Source organism: Polypterus senegalus, chromosome 11 (genome assembly GCF_016835505.1).
Source record: "Polypterus senegalus isolate Bchr_013 chromosome 11, ASM1683550v1, whole genome shotgun sequence".
Taxonomy (NCBI): domain Eukaryota; kingdom Metazoa; phylum Chordata; class Cladistia; order Polypteriformes; family Polypteridae; genus Polypterus; species Polypterus senegalus.
The window spans coordinates 22,486,434-22,505,780 of record NC_053164.1 but is presented as its reverse complement, the minus strand read 5'-3'; the positions used below and the strand labels follow the sequence as shown (position 1 = coordinate 22,505,780).

Genomic DNA, 19,347 nt, shown 5'->3' with positions numbered 1-19,347 from the left:
GTCACCACGCTACAAGAAAGACATAGCAGCACTTGAGGCTGTGCAGAGGACAGCAATGAAGTGCATCTCGGGTTTAAGGACATGAGAGACTCAGAATTAAACCTGTTTAGTCTCAAGCAGAGGAGACTGTATAGATGGAGGGACCTCATCCAGGTCCTCAAACCCCACAAAGGCATTGATAAAAGCAGATCCAGCAACATTCTTTCAGCTTAAGGGTGAATCACATACTGGTGGGCAAGTGTGGAAATTAAGAGGAAGCGCATATAAAACAGAAGCCGGGAAGCACTTCTTTATGCAAAAAGCTGTGGGATTCTGGAACAAACTACTGAGACATGGAGTTGAAGCAGAAACCCTGACACTATATTTAAGAATAATCTGGATAAAATATTAGGGACAGCTTAGCTCTTAGCTGAACAAACTGGCCCTAACCCTAACCCCAACAGAATGGTCTCCTCTCGTTTGTCAAATTTCTTATGTTCCTTTAGTAACACATTTGATTAAATGCAGCTTAATATGTTTCAAAAACAAGGCTGCAATCTACGTATGTAAAAGTCAGTGTATGTGTGTGTGTGTGTATGTATGTATGTGCCAGCATCACTTTCGAACAGCTGGAGCGATTTTCAGGAAACTTGGTACACATGTTTCTCATTGGTCGACTACAAATACTGTAGGGTGAAATCAGCCCTAACCCATTCCCTTCTGGGTAGAGTCGGGGGTGATCTTGTGGTCTTGTATGCATGTTATCATCCAGTTGACACTCGGAATGACCACCAGAGGGTGAAATGGAGGTGACTGCCAGCATTGTTAAATAACTTGACTCAGTCCCCTTAGTTGTCTCTTATTTCTTAATTAGCAGCCAAACAATAATGGGATACAAAACAAGCCACCACATGATCAGTTTATCTGTGTCCATCAAGCAATATCTGAAAATAAAGTTGAAGGTCTCGGTAAGGTTGATCTCTCAGGTCAACAAAACATTTTGACAGTGTACTTAGAAAAAACAAAAAATCAACAGTTTTGGAAATGTCTGCTGTGACAAGCATAACAGGTTTAATTAACAGCGAGAATGGGCTTCTCATTAAGAGATTGGTTGGAGTAAAATTGGTTGGGGTTTGAAGCCCCAGCTTAGCTGGTCATGTGTTGGCTTATTTCACATCTCATTTCTGTTTGGCTGTCATTTAATGAAGAAAAGGAATACATTCAGAGGACTAAATCCTTAAAAACAAGGCTTTTAAAATGAAGGGAAAAGAAGTTAATTAGCAGTGAAAACTAGTCACTGATTCAGAAAAGGGTTAGAATGAAAACCTGCAGCCGCTGCGGCCCTCCAGGCCTTGAGGTCGACACCCCTGCACTAGTAGATACCTTCTCTTTAAGAGCATACCAAATGGTTGATTTGATCACTCCTGGTGATTCTACTATATCTGTAAAGTGTTTTTTGTTTTTCTCTGCCTACTGAACTGACTGTTTTTACTTGCATGGACAGCTCTTTAGACCTCATATTGAGTGAGAGTTTACAGTGACAGCGGCGACCAAATGCAAATTCGACACTTGGAATCAATTCCAAACCTTCTACCAGCTTAATAGTTACTGAAATAATGAGGGACCTGCTCACAACCTGGCTATGGAACAGCTTTTCAGACAAATGTGTAAATACTTTTGAGCCCTTGAAAATTGGGGTCCATGCATAAAAATGGCCGTCATTCCTAAACAGCTCATACTGCATTTTTGGTAATCCCCTTAAATTAAAGCGGAAAGACTCCACTTCAATCACATAATGATTACTTTATTTCAAATCCATTGTGGTGGCGTACAGAGCTAAAACTATGAAAATCGTGCCACTGTCCAAACACGTACAAACCTGACTGTTCTGAGCTATTTACAGTATGTCTGGCAGAAGCAAATACATTACAGGTATCACCAGGCTCATTATCTGCATCCTCCATGTTGATTTTTATTTTTGGATTAATTAGTACATTTTTTATAATGTACTATAATTATGTTTGACATTACATAAAATAACAAGCAATAGATAAAATGTGTCTATCAGTGCTGCATTTTTTTTTATTCGGATGTTATAATAATGATCAGTTGTTACATTTCATATTGTACTGTAGATTTAGATAGATCAATCAATCAAACAAACTATATTTGCTCCCGAGGGGAAAATTTTTAAAGAAGCTCAGTAAATAACTATTATATAACCAGTAATGGCGCACTGCACGTTATACACTTGACTTGAGCATTCCTAGTTTTTCATCCTGTTTCTCTGTACATTTAGCATTCATTTGCTCAGAGGTTGATGCGTCTGCTGCTTCCTGAGCAGCTCTTCTTTTCTCCACCCTACTTCGCTTCTTCCCTTCTTTCGTCAGGCATCTTTTTGCATTAAAACTGATTGAGTCAGTGTTTGTGTTGCAATTACTTAGTATGTTTTCCTTAATTTTTCACTTAAGCTGCCACTTAAGTCTTCAGTCTGCCTCAAGAATGATTTAAGATATGAAGAGGTAGGGGATGTGACGGCAAAGGTGGTACGGAATGAGAACAGCGCCCGTACACATGTGCCGCATGGCCACCCTGCTGGATGCTGCCGAGAGTTGATTCTACAATAAAATAAAATAAAAATAAAAAAAGAGGAATAATTTTGAAGTTCAATCAATCACCCCAAAAGCGGATAGTAGATGTCACATAGTATATTTTGTCACACGTGCGACTAGGAGCGAGCCGAGTGGACCAAGTGGAATAACCTGCCAGGCCAGGGAGTGGCGGGGTGCTCTAAACCTATTTCTGTTATCTCTGCAGACCAAATACGGGAAAACCTGCCTGATTTAACATCATTTCCAGCTCTCAGACTGACGTCACTTCCTATTCCAGTGCCCATACTGACGCCACTTCCTGTTCCGGCCAAATGACATCACTTCCACTTCACAGCATATAAAACCTCCATCTTTCCAAAACAGTTCAGTTCAATCCTGGAACTCAAACTAACAACAACTTCATGTTTTCTGTAAACCTTTTGCAGCCAGGGACAATATACGGGTGGCTGCCCCAAACCTTTCCAGTGTGTTGAGACTCATTCTTTCACAAAGTGTACCAAATTTCAGGTCAATAGGTCAAATGGATTGCGAGCTACGGGCGATTTAAAATCCTGGACAAACAAACGGACAGCCATGGTAGCGTATTATATAAGAAGATCATCATATCTTATCACGCCACTGCCATATCCAGGTAAGAACGGCGTCATTTATATAAGAAGATGACAAACAACAAATCCTTCTGAAATTTACACCAGAATGACTAAAAAGAAAGAAAACATCTGATACATTGCCAATAACATACACACACACACTATGGTCTGAACACACACCAGAATAACTAAAAAGGATGAATAATTAAGAAGAAAGAAAACTTCTGACTCAGCTGTCCCAGTCCCAGCGATGCGCTATGTAGGTGTATTGCTGTTGGTCACATTTCATAGCACACTTCTGCTGAAAAATTAATTAAAAGTAATAAAGTGATCAGTGTTGCTGTTAATGGCATTAACCTTCTTATTGTTAGACCCAAGCATCACTTCGGCAAATGTATAGATGTGTCTCGTGTAAGCGTTAGACACGAGGATTACTCGGGCTGTAAAAGTGCCAACAGCGCTAGCGCTGAGCGCTGCTTGGGAAACAATATTGGGATGCCTTGCATTAGCGTCACGCCCGAGTGTTACCTGGGCAACGCTGGACACAGGTCTTCTTCTAGCCCAGAGGTAGGCAAAGTCGATCCTGGAGAGCCACAGTGGCTGCAGGTTTTTGTTCCAACCCAGTTTTTTAATGAGAAGTCAATTATTGCTGATGAAGCACTTGCTGCTCAAGTGACATTTTTCTGCTTCATTTTAGTGGTTAAGGTTCCCCACCCTTAATTGCTTATTTCAGTCTTAAACAGCTGCGTTCACTGTTTTAATGGCTTCTTATTAGCAATAAGATGCAAATGGCAATGGATCATTTCTGGTTTGAAGCCTAAAACAGATGAATCTAAAACATTTTACTCTTAAGTGTTTGATTAAACCAAATAGTGCATGATGAATCCACACAGGTGTATATGGAAATAAGTCAGATGGAGAACTGCTGGCTCCATTGTCATTTGTATCTTATTGCTAATAAAAAGTCATTAAAACTACTGAATGCAGCTGTTTAATACTAAAATAAGCAATTAAGGGTGGGGAACCTGAACATGCAAAACCACTAAAATGAAGCAGAAAAATGTCACTTGAGCAATAAGTGCTTAAATAGCAACAATTGACTTCTCATTAAGAAACTGGGTTGGAACAAAAACCTGCAGCCACTGTGGCTCTCCAGGATCGCCTTTGCCTACCTCTGTCCTTGCCTTATAATGGCATCAAATAAGAAACATTTTTCAGGACCAGGTATTGCAAGTTCTGGACAGTGATATGAGCGGTGATGGCGAAGTGAATCTGTCTTCAGGCAGTGAAATTGAAATGGATAGTGAAATCCAAAGCAAGTCTGATGAATCCAAAAATGACGTTTGTGTCAATCGCACATATGCAGTGTGCCATTCAAAAGCTGATTAGCCTGGAAAAAAAAATCCACAAGCAATCACACTACGATTGTCCAGAGTGTGACGATGGATTATGTATTTCACTGTGCTTCAAGATATTTAAGATTTTGACAGTATATACGGTATTAGGATTACTTTTATTATTATTCATTCTAATTATTTGTATCATTGTTATACTTTCTACACTTTTGACTTTGTACTTTCAGTGTTTTGTATGTTTTACAGTAGAAAGATCAGTTTTAATAAATAAAAAAAAACACTTTTCACATGTTCACATTCACAAAGAGGTTAAACAAAATGATGATTGATTAAAAGCAATCTGAACATTACGTAAACCTCCCATGCAAACTTAAAATGACAATTTAAGCATAAACCACGCAGGGTGCATATCTATCACTAGAATTGCAAAAAAAGCTAAATGGCTAAAGCAACTCTTTCAAAGAAAAAATAAAATAAAATTCAAGGTTGGAGAAACTGTTGCACCACATTCCATTCATCTGGAGTTGAACAGGGAATAACCAAATCAATCCAGAACTGAAACATGTCGCAGCTCTTATGTAATACATTACATCAACTGTAATCGGAGAGGGACTGAAACAAAAAAGGAAGCAATAAAGAAGGAAAGACGACAGAAAAAGAAAAACTCCTCAAACAGGATAAACACGACTAGCAAGATGAAATGTGGTGAAGCAACTCCTTGTTACACACACAGCCGAGGCCTACTAAGCACTTTGGCAAAGGAGTCCTTTTGAAATTCAAATGGTGTAGTCATCCGTCTTTTTAAAATGATAAGGTGGAGCCACCATTCACGCCGTGGAGAACGGCACATATGCCGACACTCAGTTCCAGTCAGTCAAGATTTGGTGGATTTTTTTCTCCCATTCTAGCATGTTGTAGGCCCATAGAGCAGATTCCATGCAGTGTCCTATTTTGCTGTCTGTACTATTTAATGTATCTCATTACCGCTTTCCTTACAAACAAAGACACAATTGGCTCAAGACTGTAGGATTAAAAAAGCTGTATAAAAAGCAAATAAATAAATTACAGAAAGCATGTGGATGCAGCAGCGTCCATATTGAAATGTTGATTTTAGTGTTAGATGAATTGACATCACTAAATTGGCTCTGACGTGTGTGCGTTCACTGTGTGACAGGCTGGCACTCTGCCCAGGTGTTGATGGGATAGGAAAATGGATGGATGAATTCCAGCACTAGAATTCCAGCCAGTGAACAGTCTATCACTGCTTATTTTAATTCTTAGGCTACTTTCTGTGTCTGCATGGACATCTGTCCTCAGAGCACACTGGCTTTCCTCCCCTGGGATGGATGGATGGAGGGATGGATGGCTGTCCATTTAGTTTTATTTTTTTTTTATTTTTGCGCCCACTGATGCAAGATTTCTCCTTTGTTACAATACATTACACGGGACTAAGCATATTAAAAAAAATAAATAAAAATAAACAGGCAGTTTGTGCTTTTTAAATAACACATAAATAAAGTAGGCTTACAAAAATGGACACACTTTACAAGAAAGGCAAAAATAAAACATGCCAATAAATACCCAGAACAAGCACCATACGATTAAAGTGCCTTTCACAGCAATAACATTGAGAGTGAAGAGCACTTAGTAATAGACAGACATAGACACTTCAAAGACAGAATGGGAGGGAATTGAGAAAAATACAAGAAAATAAAGAGATGTGGAAGGCACTTTGATAAAGGGGTGGATAGAGACATGAAAGGCACTATATAATAGATGGACAAATAGGAGAAGATAAACTATAAAATAGGCATACCTAGTTTAATAGGTGGGTACATGAGACAGACACTAAATAAATATGGTGTCGCATGTGTGCCTGAGGATCACCTTCTGGGCTCATCTGAAGTATGCAGTACCACTCCAGGCCAAGAGGGGGCACGGTCATTAATGGCCTTGGTCTTGTATCATTTCTTCCCCCAGTGCTGAGAAGATGCCTAGTGAGGACAACTGAACCACAGAAACCCAACCACATCTGCTCCAGACTTAAAGTGGAGAGTAGTGTCTGACCCTCTTCATTTTTTTTTTATTTAAGGCCTGACACTTTATTTTTGAGATGTTGCATTACAGCAAACTCTGAGGCAATTTTGCAGACAATGTACACCCTGATGGCAATGGCCTCTTTCAGCAGGATAACGCACCCTGCCACACCACAAAAATTGTTCAGGAATGGTTTGAGGAACATGACAAAGAGCTGAAGGTCTTGACTTGGCCTCCAACCCACCCAGATCTCAAACTGATCAAGTATATGTGGGATGTGCTGCAAAAACAAGCATGGAGGCCCCACCTTACAACTCATATGCATACACACTCACACACACACATATTTTGACACCTTCATCAAGGTGACTTCCAACATCTGAGATAAAATTGGTTACATTTGTTTTGTTATTCAAAATTATATTTGAATACTAACCCTCACCTATTCTGTTTCTTTTCTCAGTACCCAAATGTGGCAATTGGTGCCACGGCCCACCTGCCAAGTTGTTTACCTGCCTATGGTAAAGTCATCCCTGATGGAGGATCACAGGAATCATGGGAAAGAGGGGTCCTTTCATCGGAGCATCGTTTCAGCCGTGGCATGGCCAAATGGGGAGGCAGCTAGATGGATGAGGTCTCCAGGACTCTAAAAATATCCAAACCTAATTATATCATATCATCTACTGTTAAACCGTACTTCTAAAATTTTTATTATTATGCTGTCTTAAGGAATTGTTCTGTTCTGTATATTGTATTGTATTGACCCCCTACTTTTGACACCCACTGCACGCCCAACCTACCTGGAAAGGGGTCTCTCTTTGAACTGCCTTTCCCGAGGTTTCTTCCATTTTTCCCTACAAGGTTTTTATTGGGAGTTTTTCCTTGTCTTCTCAGAGAGTCAAGGCTGGGGGGCTGTCAAAAGGCAGGGCCTGTTAAAGCCCATTGCGGCACTTCCTGTGTGATTTTGGGCTATACAAAAATAAACTGTATTGTATTGCATTGTATTTTTCCTATGGAGCACAGGCAGGTCAAGTTAGTTTCTCAAAGTGTAAGTAGTGTAAGTAGTAGAATTTGAACCAACAACCCCGGGGTTTGAACTGCAAAGCTTTAACCACTACACCACACTATGCCTATGACAATTGGGCACAATGATTAGCATTTGATAGACTCTCTGATCTGATTCTACTGCAAAGGATAACACTATTAAAAAAGTTGATGTCACTGTAATCTATCATAATGTACACCATGAAACTGGAAGTAAATCTTGGAACCCAGCTATAGATAGATTAGGTAGATACTGTAAATATGACAGGCACTATATAATAGATAGATAGATAGATAGAAAAGGCACTATATAATAGATAGATAGAAAAGGCACTATATAGACTACTAGATAGATAGATAGATAGATAGATAGATAGATAGATAGATAGATAGATACTATATAAGATAGACATAGACAGATAGATAAAAAATATTTATACTTTTTAAAAAGGCCGATAACACACAAAAAACAGCTACTTCTTACATTTACACTTTCAACTATCAAAGGCTGCAAGATCAAATGCTATTCATTTGTTAAATTGTCCCACTTAACATTCAATGGTAGTGTACCTAAAATTCTGGAATCTTTCTTGTTTGAGTTATTATTAAAGGTTCAACATGAAATAAACACTGACTAACAAGCCACTGGGTTTCGTTTCTAGACATGGCTGATTGACAGACATTTGAATTCTGTCCCAGTCTCGTCGATGTAAGGCACAACAAATAATTAATTACCTTTGATTCCCTCCTTCCTCGGCTTGTGACTTTTGAAGGAGTTCTTCGTCTGATTCTGCAGTGCTGTCAAGTGCTTTGTCAAACCAGCACACAATTCACATCATGATTATTTGATTATGTTACATTTTTTCCCAGTGCTGAAGTAAGTGCTTCTCCAATGCTGCAGTGATACCAATTAATTTGTAAAATGTTTTGTGATGATACTTTTTATGAAAGGCAATACATTAAAACAGATTAACTGTTACAGAATAGCTTGAAAGCTGGACTTGCACTCTTTTAAATGAAAATGAAAGCACAGTCATTGACGAATAATGATGAGCATATGGATGCCACATACTGTAGTAAAGGAAAATCATCTAGAACAGAGTGACGCTGTTTTTCTTTTTCTGTTCCATCTCCTATTTGCATTAACCCTTTCAAGACATTTTATGGCATCTCTCTCAGTCTTGCTGGCAAGGAATGTGAATTTAGACTAACAGAGTTCTTGTAGTCATCTTGGTAGTTTATTTGAAGTTCCAGTGGTCAATTAGACAAATTGGGAGATAATATCATGAAAACTGAAGTTGATGATTTCAACAAAAGCTTCAATTTATTAAATTAACCTTTGGCTACATTAGATCCTCCAGTAACACCTGAATCAATCCTGACTTTCAGAATATAGAGTTTTGTTTTGGCTGTGCTGTGCAAACAACAAAAAAGAGGCAATCTGATCAGAAAGCAGGGTCAGACATCTCAGTTGCAATGAGATTACCATTCTTGGAGTGTGAATTGCAAGGATGCTCAGGAAAGATTATAAAACATAAATTACTGTTTCACCCCACAAGGAACTGTCATTCAAATACTGAGCACACCATTAAGGGGCACTGTATAATTATGCCTTCAAAAATGCATTTGGTCGCGACAACCTTCTTGGCTCTGACGAGGTAATGAAAACCACTCCAGGATGACAGGGGGTGCAGACGCCAATGCTATCTTCTCCTTTTTTTCCTCCTGCGGCTAAGAAAAAAACACCCAAGAAGGACAACACATCCAAGGAAGCTCCGCCCCTTCTGACCCTCAGAGTATAACGACGACTCATTCCTGGAAGGTGGCGTCAGATGCTAACCTGACAACATGGAGGACAGAGCTCCTACGATTCACTGATAAAGCTAATCTTGACAATTGATCTTTTCTGTTTGAGTCGTTACCTGTCTGTTCAGTTGTCTGATTAAATGGGGCTGCTAGGGTGACACTCTCCGGGCGGAGTGGTGGCTCCGAGGGTAGGTTGCCGGTTCGAATACCAGAAATGCCAGAAGTGACTCCACTCCATTGGGCCCTTGAGCAAAGCCCTTAACCTGCAATTGTTACATCCTGGGTATGGGATTAATGTGCATCCAGACCTGCAAGCAGGTCCTCCAACTTACAGAGAAAACTTGGGGCAGGACTGGCACTCCAGTCCCTCAAAAAAAAAACCTCACACTGTTCCAGTGTGGTGCGGAGGTGTTGCCCGCTGCACTTGGGTCCCAATCCGGGTGGTTTCATTGTGTTGTGGGTGCAGCAACACGCTATCAGCACATGCTCCCAATCTCTCTCTCTCTCTCTCAAGGGGATACCCCAACCTTTTTGGGTTTCTCTACCTTGTCTACCTACCTGGCCACTTCTTCCCTCACTCATTTCTAAATAGTAACTTATTAGTCTCATCAACTTACGTCTAATGAAGCAACAATGGATGAAAATAATTGAAAATACTGAGGCTCCAGGAAGCAGGGAGTGTATTGAGCGCCATGTAGGAAAAATTGACAGATGTACGATAATAAACCGTATTTGAAGAAATGTGTGCTGGCTTGTACCACAATGCCCTGGTACTTAGCACTGCTGTCTTCCAGCTTCAGGACACTTTGTTTAAAATCTAGTCACATTCACTGTCAGTGCAAAGTTTGTACATAATCACACAATTCATGAACAAACCATTGTTCAGGGTGGTGGGGTGCAAATGACTACTCTGCCAGTACAGAGAAGGCAGAAACAAACTTTGTGGAGAAGGTTCTAGTTGGTTCAAGCCCGAGAGTCCACGCTCAGCCTAACTCAGGCAGTGTGGCACAGTGATTAAGGATTTGGGGTCTTCAAACCCTGAGGTTGTGGGTTCAAATCCCACCACTGACACTGCGTGACCCTCAGCAAGTCACTTCACCTGCCTGTGCTCCAATTGGAAAAACAAAAGAAAGTGTACATCACTTTGGATGAAAGCGTCAGCCAAATGAATAAATGTCTGTGCATACCTTATACAGAACACACACGCACACAACAGAATCATTCAGAATTTATAACAAAGACCATCTGTTTAAAATAACAAGTGTGATTATTGTGTATTTCATACATATTAGCTCCTCCATACTGTAAGTGCCAGGTAGGACAGATGGGCATCCTGACCAGGATAGAGACAGAGTTCTTGCCCAGACTGGAAACTTTAATAGGACTGGAGACAAAACTTGGCAGGACTCCTTAAAATCCTCGTTCCTGCTGGGATCAACCTGTAATGAACAAACTTGAAGAACATGGATTTGCGGAACACTTCATACCCCCCCACACAGGAGGCGGAATTGTTCCTTAAGGATCCCAATCAGGACACCCACAGTGTTGGATGGGAATTGGGGTGTGGAAGTGCAGCCCCTGTTGGGGTCTTTAGGTGGAGGGCGCTGTCAGGGCAGGGACTATACTGGCTTCCACATGACCAGGAAATGCTCCCGACATGTAGTGTGGCGACGCTGGAAGCAGTCCCGGGATTTGCTGGCCTCACATTGAAAAGTTAGAGTCGTGGTGCAGAGGACAACACTCTTGGAGAAAGGAAGGAGGAAGAAATTGATGGAATTGAGTGTTGCTTATTGATCTTTGGAGGGGTGCTGACTGAAAAGGTGTGGCGGATAAGTAAGTATCTTTTGTTTAAACCCAGATGTGTGTTGGGCATTACGGTGTCTGTGGTTTTGGGGCTCATAAGCTCCCGCTGGATGTTACAACACCTTAGTTTTTTCAAAATGATAATTAAAAGAAAAAAAAAATTGAATAAACAGACAAGCAACTATTTGCAGAGGCACAAAGCATTGACGTCAGTGCAGTTTAAGTACAGTAGGACTAGGATGGAATTTTTATACCTATGGATAAAAGAGCAAACAACAAATGGTGATTGCAGCAGGGTATGTATGGATAAAAAATATACGTACACTGTTAATTACATATGCATTAAACTGACTCAATTCACATTTTCTTTGTTCATGAGATTTTGTTAAATAATTTTATTTATTGCTAACACAGCATGCATGGTTTCAGATTAAATTGAACGCTTTCTGAAACGTTGTCACTGTTTTGATACCCCAAAGTAAAGATTACTATCAACTTTCCAAGATGTGGTACCTCGTTAAAATGAAAATGACACGTAATAACCTCAGAATACAGACTTCACAACAGTGATATACAAGAGCTAAAAAGCAGTGCACGTGGCAGCGTATGCACATTACCAATGGGCAGGACAGACTTCCCATGGGGCATGCATGAAATCAAAAGCGGAAAGTACAGGCTGTCATGCATGTGCATCTGAGGGTCATCATTCAGGCTTAGCTGAGGGATGTAATACAACTCTGGAAATACAGGGGGTGCTAAGGCTAACTTTGTCACCTGTTTCTACCTCCACAGCGCTGAGAAGATGACCAGTAAGCGCAACTGACTGTGCCCCTTATGGGCCAAGTCCTATAAAGAAAAGCACACCTGGCAAAGAGGCGTCTCACTTGGAGTCAAGTCAGACCGAAGGATGAAGGTCCATGCAAAGATAAAACCCGCTCAACTGAGATAGGCAAACAAATAAAGCTCTCTCTATCTGTTGTGTTGTTCATGATTCAATCATGGTAGAGTCTTAACAAGCTATGATTTTTCCACAAGTAGTTGTTAGGCGGTACATGCAACATTACAGTTACAGCCATGGGTGTAGCTAGAAATTAATTTCACGGAAGGATGAAAAAGTACATGAATTAGAATTCTGTCAATGATCAAAAAGTTACAACTGTCATAAAATATATTTGGATTGTTCAAACATGAAATTTCGGCTCCATTCATCCATCCATTATCCAACCCACTATATCTTAACTACAGGGTCACGGGGGGTCTGCTGGCGCCAATCCCAGCCAACACAAGGCAGGAAACAAACCCTGGGCAGGGTGCCAGCCCACCGCAGGGCACTCCCACTACACCTATGGTTAAACCTACAGATGACCCAGTGGTTCAATGTAAGGATAGCTTCTGTGTGGCGTATCCATGTTGTCTGTGGATTTTGTCTTTTTTGGGTCTGTCTGGGGTTATGTGGGTTTCCTCACAAAATGTTACATTAATCAGCTTGTCCCAGTATTACGGAGTTTGGCTGTCAAAGTACCCTGCCCAGAGTTGGTCCAAATACTGCCAGGACAGGCTTCAGGTCCCCACTATCCTGTTATGAAGAATAACCTGGATAAGGAAACGGATGTACACATAAATAAATGAATTACAACTCTAATGAAACCCGATAACCACTTTGTTTAGCTTGACATCTAACTATACGCTATTTCATCATTCCTGGTCTGACTGGAAATTCAAGGCCCTTTGTATTCTAACTCTCATATTCATTTAACGTCATGGATTGAGTCCACCCATCTAGAAAGAAGAGTCATTACCTCTGGAAGGCGGCTGCCAGGAATGCTTGGAAAGTCATGATGTTCCATATGATAGCCCACATTGAAGGTGATCAAGTTCAAGGGTCCGTAGTAGGAATAAGTCTCATAGCCTTTCAGGTACATGTAGTGTTCAGCAATAAAGTGTCCAGAAATAGGGTGAAGGCCCATGCATAAAATAGACCCAGCCACAAGATAGACGACGGACTTCAGACCCCAGAGCCAAAAGATCAGCAGGTCAAAGGCCAGCTGGATTGCGGTGTTGACAATCTCCATCTGAGAAATAGGCTTGGGGTTCACACAGAGTGGGCGAAGGACATATAAGAGGGGTTGTAAGAAAAGCCAGATTACCTTCCTGAAAGGGGTGCAGAAAAGACGGACCTCCAAGTCAGTGGGTATGTCCACATCAAGGCCATCACCACCTAAATAACGATGGTGGTCAATATGATACTTCTTAAACCCCACGGAATAAGGCGCCCCAATAGGGAGATTGGCAAAGATACCAAAAAAACGGTTCCACTTGGCATCTTTGTTGCCAAAAGCCACATTATGGGATATGTCATGAATAGCTAAAGTCAATGAGTGGTTGATACAACCTCCAAATGCATATGACCAGAAGATCAGCCACTTCCAGGGCAGGTCCTTCACCAGGTAGCACGCCACAATCTGTGTCAACACCATAGCAGTCACTATCCATTTCAGATTAGGATCTGGGCCCATCAAGGATTTGATCTCTGGGTGTTTGGCTGTTGGAAAGAACAAAGGGAGATGAGGTGAGGAGTCACAGGAAAGCAAAAATCAGACAGGGTGACTTCAATCAAAAAGGTTTAACCGTTCAAAAAGGTTAATTATTGTTAAGGAAATAAACAAAATGGATTAAAAAGAACCAAAACACAATCGATTTTACATTTAAACAATGTGACCAAAAAAGAAAGAGGTACCCAGAACCTGTGGTATAAATAGTATGAAAACTGGTAATGCATAATCCTAGCAAAGTTCTGATTTATTGGTCCAAAACAGGGCTACACACAAGAGTCATCAGTATCTGGTAAATTCATGATGGCCGGAAGTAGAAGCAAATGTTTTCTTGTGGCACATCCAGTCAAGAATTGTGGAATTACACCTAAGCAGTGGAAAGGGTTCATGCAGGGTATGTGTTAGTCCAGGAAGTCCCACATAAGACCTATCAGAAACAAAATTAGCTATGGAACATGCTTACAGCTCATGGACACAGTCTTCTATTCAGGTATCGTCCCATTGAAGAAAATACACCTAAAAGACCTGCATTGAAGGGATGTGTGATAAGCTGACAAATTGTGCCGAAAATCACCAGAAGAACATTATCAGCAATCAAGAAGAAGTAGGACACGTGGCTGAAGATTATCCATTCCTGCCCACATTAGTCCAGGCTATTTGAGCCATACATCAGCAGTAGTGAGTAGTGAATGGCAGAGGTCATAATGGACAGTGTGAATGCACTCCCACATTTATGCTGGCCCATAGTTTTAGATGTTTTCTGATGGTCCATGGAGGTCATCATAATTCTATAGAACGTGGAAAGCATTATTATTATTATAGGTGTTGGGATGTCCGGTTTCCTCTGATGCTAATATATCTTTGGACCTTCCAGATCTTTCTCTTTAGATGTGAGGATTCTTCATGAAACTACAGTCGTGGCCAAAAGTTTTGAGAATGACACAAGTATTGATTTTCACAAAGTTTGCAGCTTCAGTTCTTCTCAATGGGATTAAGGTCTGGTTAGGTTCCCGGCCATGGACCCAAAATTTTGATGTTTTTAGTTATCACTTTTTGCCTTATGGCCCAGTGCTCCATCATGCTGGAAAAGGCATTGTTCATCACCAAATTGTTCTTGGATGGTTGGGAGAAATTGCTCTTGGTCTTGAATAAAAAGGGCCAACACTGCAAATATTGACTCTTTGCATAAACTTAATGTAATTTTCAATAAAAGCCTTTGAAACTTAGGAAATGCTTGTAATTCTACTTCAATATACCATAGAAACATCTGACAAAAAGATCTAAAAACACTGAAGCAGAAAACTTTGTAAAAATCAATACTTGTGTCATTCTCAAAACTTTTGGCCACGACTGTACTGTCCCCAGAGTCATTTGACTGTCACTTCCAATGTTTGGCTCTCCACTGAGCTTTACAACATTCAGAGTTCGGGAAACAATTTCATTTTTTTCCCCATAAAAAGGAGTCAACAAATCAATACTGTGCTGTAGAAGTAGTGCAAACATCTAGTGCTCCCCAGCATCCACAATGGTCATTTGATCAGTTTTAATGGCATGCTCAATGTGCATACCCCTAGTAATGAGTACAGGATACACACAAATCTGAAACATTTGCATATAAAAAGTATTCATCATCTTGAAAGTTTTCACTTTTCATTGAATAGCATTGGATTTAATTTGACTCTTTTGACACTGATCAAGACAACTCTTTAATGCCAAAGTCAAAACACATCTGTGGTCTAAATTAATTATAATATCATACTGCAATGATGCTGGAAAAGTTACATTAGCCAATGTGAACGTTACCCGGGCACAGACAGGCAGACATGTTGTTTTCCACCACCACACGTTTATTTACAATATGTACAAGTTCAAAGTGCACCACAGACCCCCAAAGTCCTGGCCACACAATGCCTTCTTCAGACCGCCTCCATACTCTCTTCTCCTGCTTAGTCCTTCTCTTACCCGACTCCAGCCTCGAATGAAGGGAGGTGGCCCCTTTTATCCACACCCGGATGTGCTACAGGTGCTCCCCGGCAATCACCCGCTGACACGCCCCTGTGTGGCGGAAGTGCCGGCTGTACTCCCGGAACCAGTCCGGGTGTCCCTACTTCTATTTCCCCCAGCACTACCTGGTGTGGCGGAAGTACTGAGGTCCAGGGTTCCCAAGGCATTGGGGCACCCCCTGGCGGTGACCACGGGCCCCTACAGGGTTGGGCTTCCATGCCCTCAACCCGTGGCCCCCAAAGCAACCAGGGTGGCGGCCCCCACGTGATCCAAGGTGGGTGCACGCCCTCTTCTGGTCCCTCAAGGCATCCCGGCCGGGTCGTCGCCCCTGGCATCCCTGACACCAATGATGAGTCACCAAAAGATTGAGCTAGCATCCCATCATCAACAGCACCTATAAAAATGGCAACTCTGCACAGCAGCAGGTGCCTTTTCTAACTAGTGCGTCAAAAAGCAAGTAGTCCTTTTAAGGATAGTGAGTCACCTCAAAAAGCCATGTAAAGAGCAGAGAATCCATTTGTCGTTGCACTCTGTGCCAGTGCTACATTGGTGTTAGAAGCGGGAGATGGAGAAGACCTTCGTTCAGACTTAGCAGAACGGTAAGTACTTCGGAGACCTAAAACAAATGCGCTTGGCTCCTCGGGTGCTGAAGAGAAACCTGTTCAGGCATATAATAATAATAATAATAATAATAATAATAATAATACACAAAATGTAATAGGAGATGATGTCCTGTAAATAGCAAGACTGCACAGCTGTCACATATACAGATTTCAACAACAACAACATAATACCTGAACAAAAAAATGCATATGCAAAAACTAGGCAAAAAAAACTTTAAATGGGAGTTGTTTTGCTTTTATTTAATTAACAATAAAATCTGCCAATGGGGTATTTAAAATGCGCTTGACATAATTATTTAAGGTAAGCTAAATAATTGTAAATACAAATCTTTTGACAAGTCAATCATTCTTCCAATAAGGAAAACAAGATTTAATGTCAATGATATACTGTAGAAACGTTTCCACTTGCTTAAAAGGAGTGTAATAGAATAGACTTTATTTCAATAAGATATTTGGGTGTAAACTAATGAACCAATCAGAGTAAATGTATGCCTTAATCAGCACTATTATATAAATTCAGTTGTTTATAACGTGGACCTCTGCCTTTTTTTTTTAACCATTCTGTAACAGACTACGGTGCGTAATATTCCCTCTTTAGCATTTGCTGAAGAGATAATTAAAGACGTAATGTACAAGCTTCCTCCTGCCTGGTTTCTGACTCAAAGAGGTCTTATCAAACTTGTCCTAGTAGAGGAGACATTTCTTTGTTTAATTAAAATATTGAATTCTTCCACATGTGATAAATTCCAAAACATCCAATATGTTGCAGTATACCTGATGGCAGGAGTGGAGGGTTGGGTGGTGTTGATGTGGTAATTGAAGGTCTTAGCCTGGCTAAATGACACTCTGGGTCTGGGCTTCCAAGTACTGGGGTGGAGAGTAGGACTTAAATATGAAATATAACATAATAAAATTACATTCCTCTGCAGCTGCGCAAATGATGTAGAGCAGTGCTTCCCAAACTCGGTCCTGAGGACCAACTGGGACTGCAGGTTTTTGTTCCAACCAGCTCCTGTTTTTAATTGGAGTGCTGGCCTAATTAAGTGTTCTGTATTTTGGGAACAATATAGAAATATATATATTTATAAATATAGATATATAAAAATGTACCAAGCAGTTAAATGGGATTAATTTATTTTGTTCTTTACATCTTGATTTTAATCCTACTTTTCTAAGTTTTCTAATTGTTTAATCAATCCATTATTTACTAATTAGTGGGTCTGACACTAAAGTTTTTGCAGCCTTTGATTATCCAGTGTGTTGTTTGCCTGGGTGTCTGCTCTGCTCATTTTTAATTGTCATTAATAAGATACAATGAAGGGGGAACACTGCACACAGAAAGGGCAAAATATAATGAAATCAACAAAAGAGAGTTAAGCATTTGAGAAATATTTCTAAATGTCTTGCAATGTAAAAAATCATGCGGTTATGCTTTTCTGAATGTAGAATTAGAGAAACGAATTACCAGCTAATTAAATGAGATCAGTGTTATTAGGTGTTGTCACTGATTAGGAATCTGGTTGGAGCAAAAACCTTCAGCCTCAGTCGTTCTCCAGGACCAAGTTTGGGAAGCACTGATGTAGAGGATAAAGTCTATGCATACAGTACATCCGGAAAGTATTCAACAGCGCATCACTTTTTCCACATTTTGTTATGTTACAGATGTATTCCAAAATGATTAAATTCATTTTTTTCCCTCAGAATTCTACACACAACATCCCATAATGACAACGTGAAAAAAAGTTCATTTGCGGTTTTTGCAAATTTATTAAAAATAAAAAAACTGAGAAATCACATGTACATAAGTATTCACAGCCTTTGCTCAATACTTTGTCGATGCCCTTTGGCAGCAATTACAGCCTCAAGTCTTATTGAATATGATGCCACAAGCTTGGCACACCTATCCTTGGCCAGATTCAGCCATTCCTCTTTGCAGCACCTCTCAAGCTCCATCAGGTTGGATGGGAAGCGTCAGTGCACAGCCATTTTAAGATCTCTCCAGAGATGTTCAATCGGATTCAGGTTTGGGCTCTGGATGGGCCACTCAAGGACATTCACAGATTTGTCCTAAAGCCCCTCCTTTGATATCTTGGCTGTGTTCTTAGGGTCGTTGTCCTGCTGAAAGATGAACCGTCGCCCCAGTCTGAGGTCAAGAGTGCTCTGGAGCAGGTTTTCATCCAGGATGTCTCTGTACATTGCTGCAGTCATCTTTCCCTTTATCCTGACTAGTCTCCCAGTTCCTGCTGCTGAAAAAAATCCCCACAGCATGATGCTGCCATCACCATGCTTCACTGTAGGGATGGTATTGGCCTGGTGATGAGCGGTGCCTGGTTTCCTCCAAACGTGACGCCTGGCATTCACACCAAAGAGTTCAATCTTTGTCTCATCAGACCAGAGAATTTTGTTTCTCATGGTCTGAGAGTCCTTCAGGTGCCTTTTGGCAAACTCCAGGCGGGCTGCCATGTGCTTTTTACTAAGGAGTGGCTTCTGTCTGGCCACTCTACCATACAGGCCTGATTGGTGGATTGCTGCAGAGATGGTTGTCCTTTTGGAAGGTTCTCCTCTCTCCACAGAGGACCTCTGGAGCTCTGACAGAGTGACCATCGGGTTCTTGGTCACCTCCCTGACTAAGGCCCTTCTCCCCCGATTGCTTAGTTTAAATGGCCGGCCAGCTTTAGGAAGAGTCCTGGTGGTTTTGAACTTCTTCCACTTACGGATGATGGAGGCCACTGTGCTCATTGGGACCTTCAAAGCAGCAGAAATTTTTCTGTAACCTTCCCCATATTTGTGCCTCGAGACAATTCTGTCTCAGAGGTCTTCAGACAATTCCTTTGACTTCATGCTTGGTTTGTGCTCTGACATGAACTGTCAACTGTGGGACCTTCTATAGACAGGTGTGTGCCTTTCCAAATCATGTCCAATCAACTAAATTTACCACAGGT

The 19,347-nt window shown here is 40.9% G+C and overlaps 1 protein-coding gene across 1 annotated transcript in view; it reads right to left on the bottom strand.

The window, feature by feature from the left end:
• LOC120538734 (sphingolipid delta(4)-desaturase/C4-monooxygenase DES2-like) overlaps positions 1-19,347 on the bottom strand; it is a 33,526-nt gene that overhangs the window by 2,395 nt on the left and 11,784 nt on the right. The window contains exon 2 of the mRNA XM_039768156.1: positions 13,026-13,768. Coding sequence (XP_039624090.1) covers positions 13,026-13,768 — 743 coding nt within the window. The remainder of the gene's footprint in view (positions 1-13,025; positions 13,769-19,347) is intronic.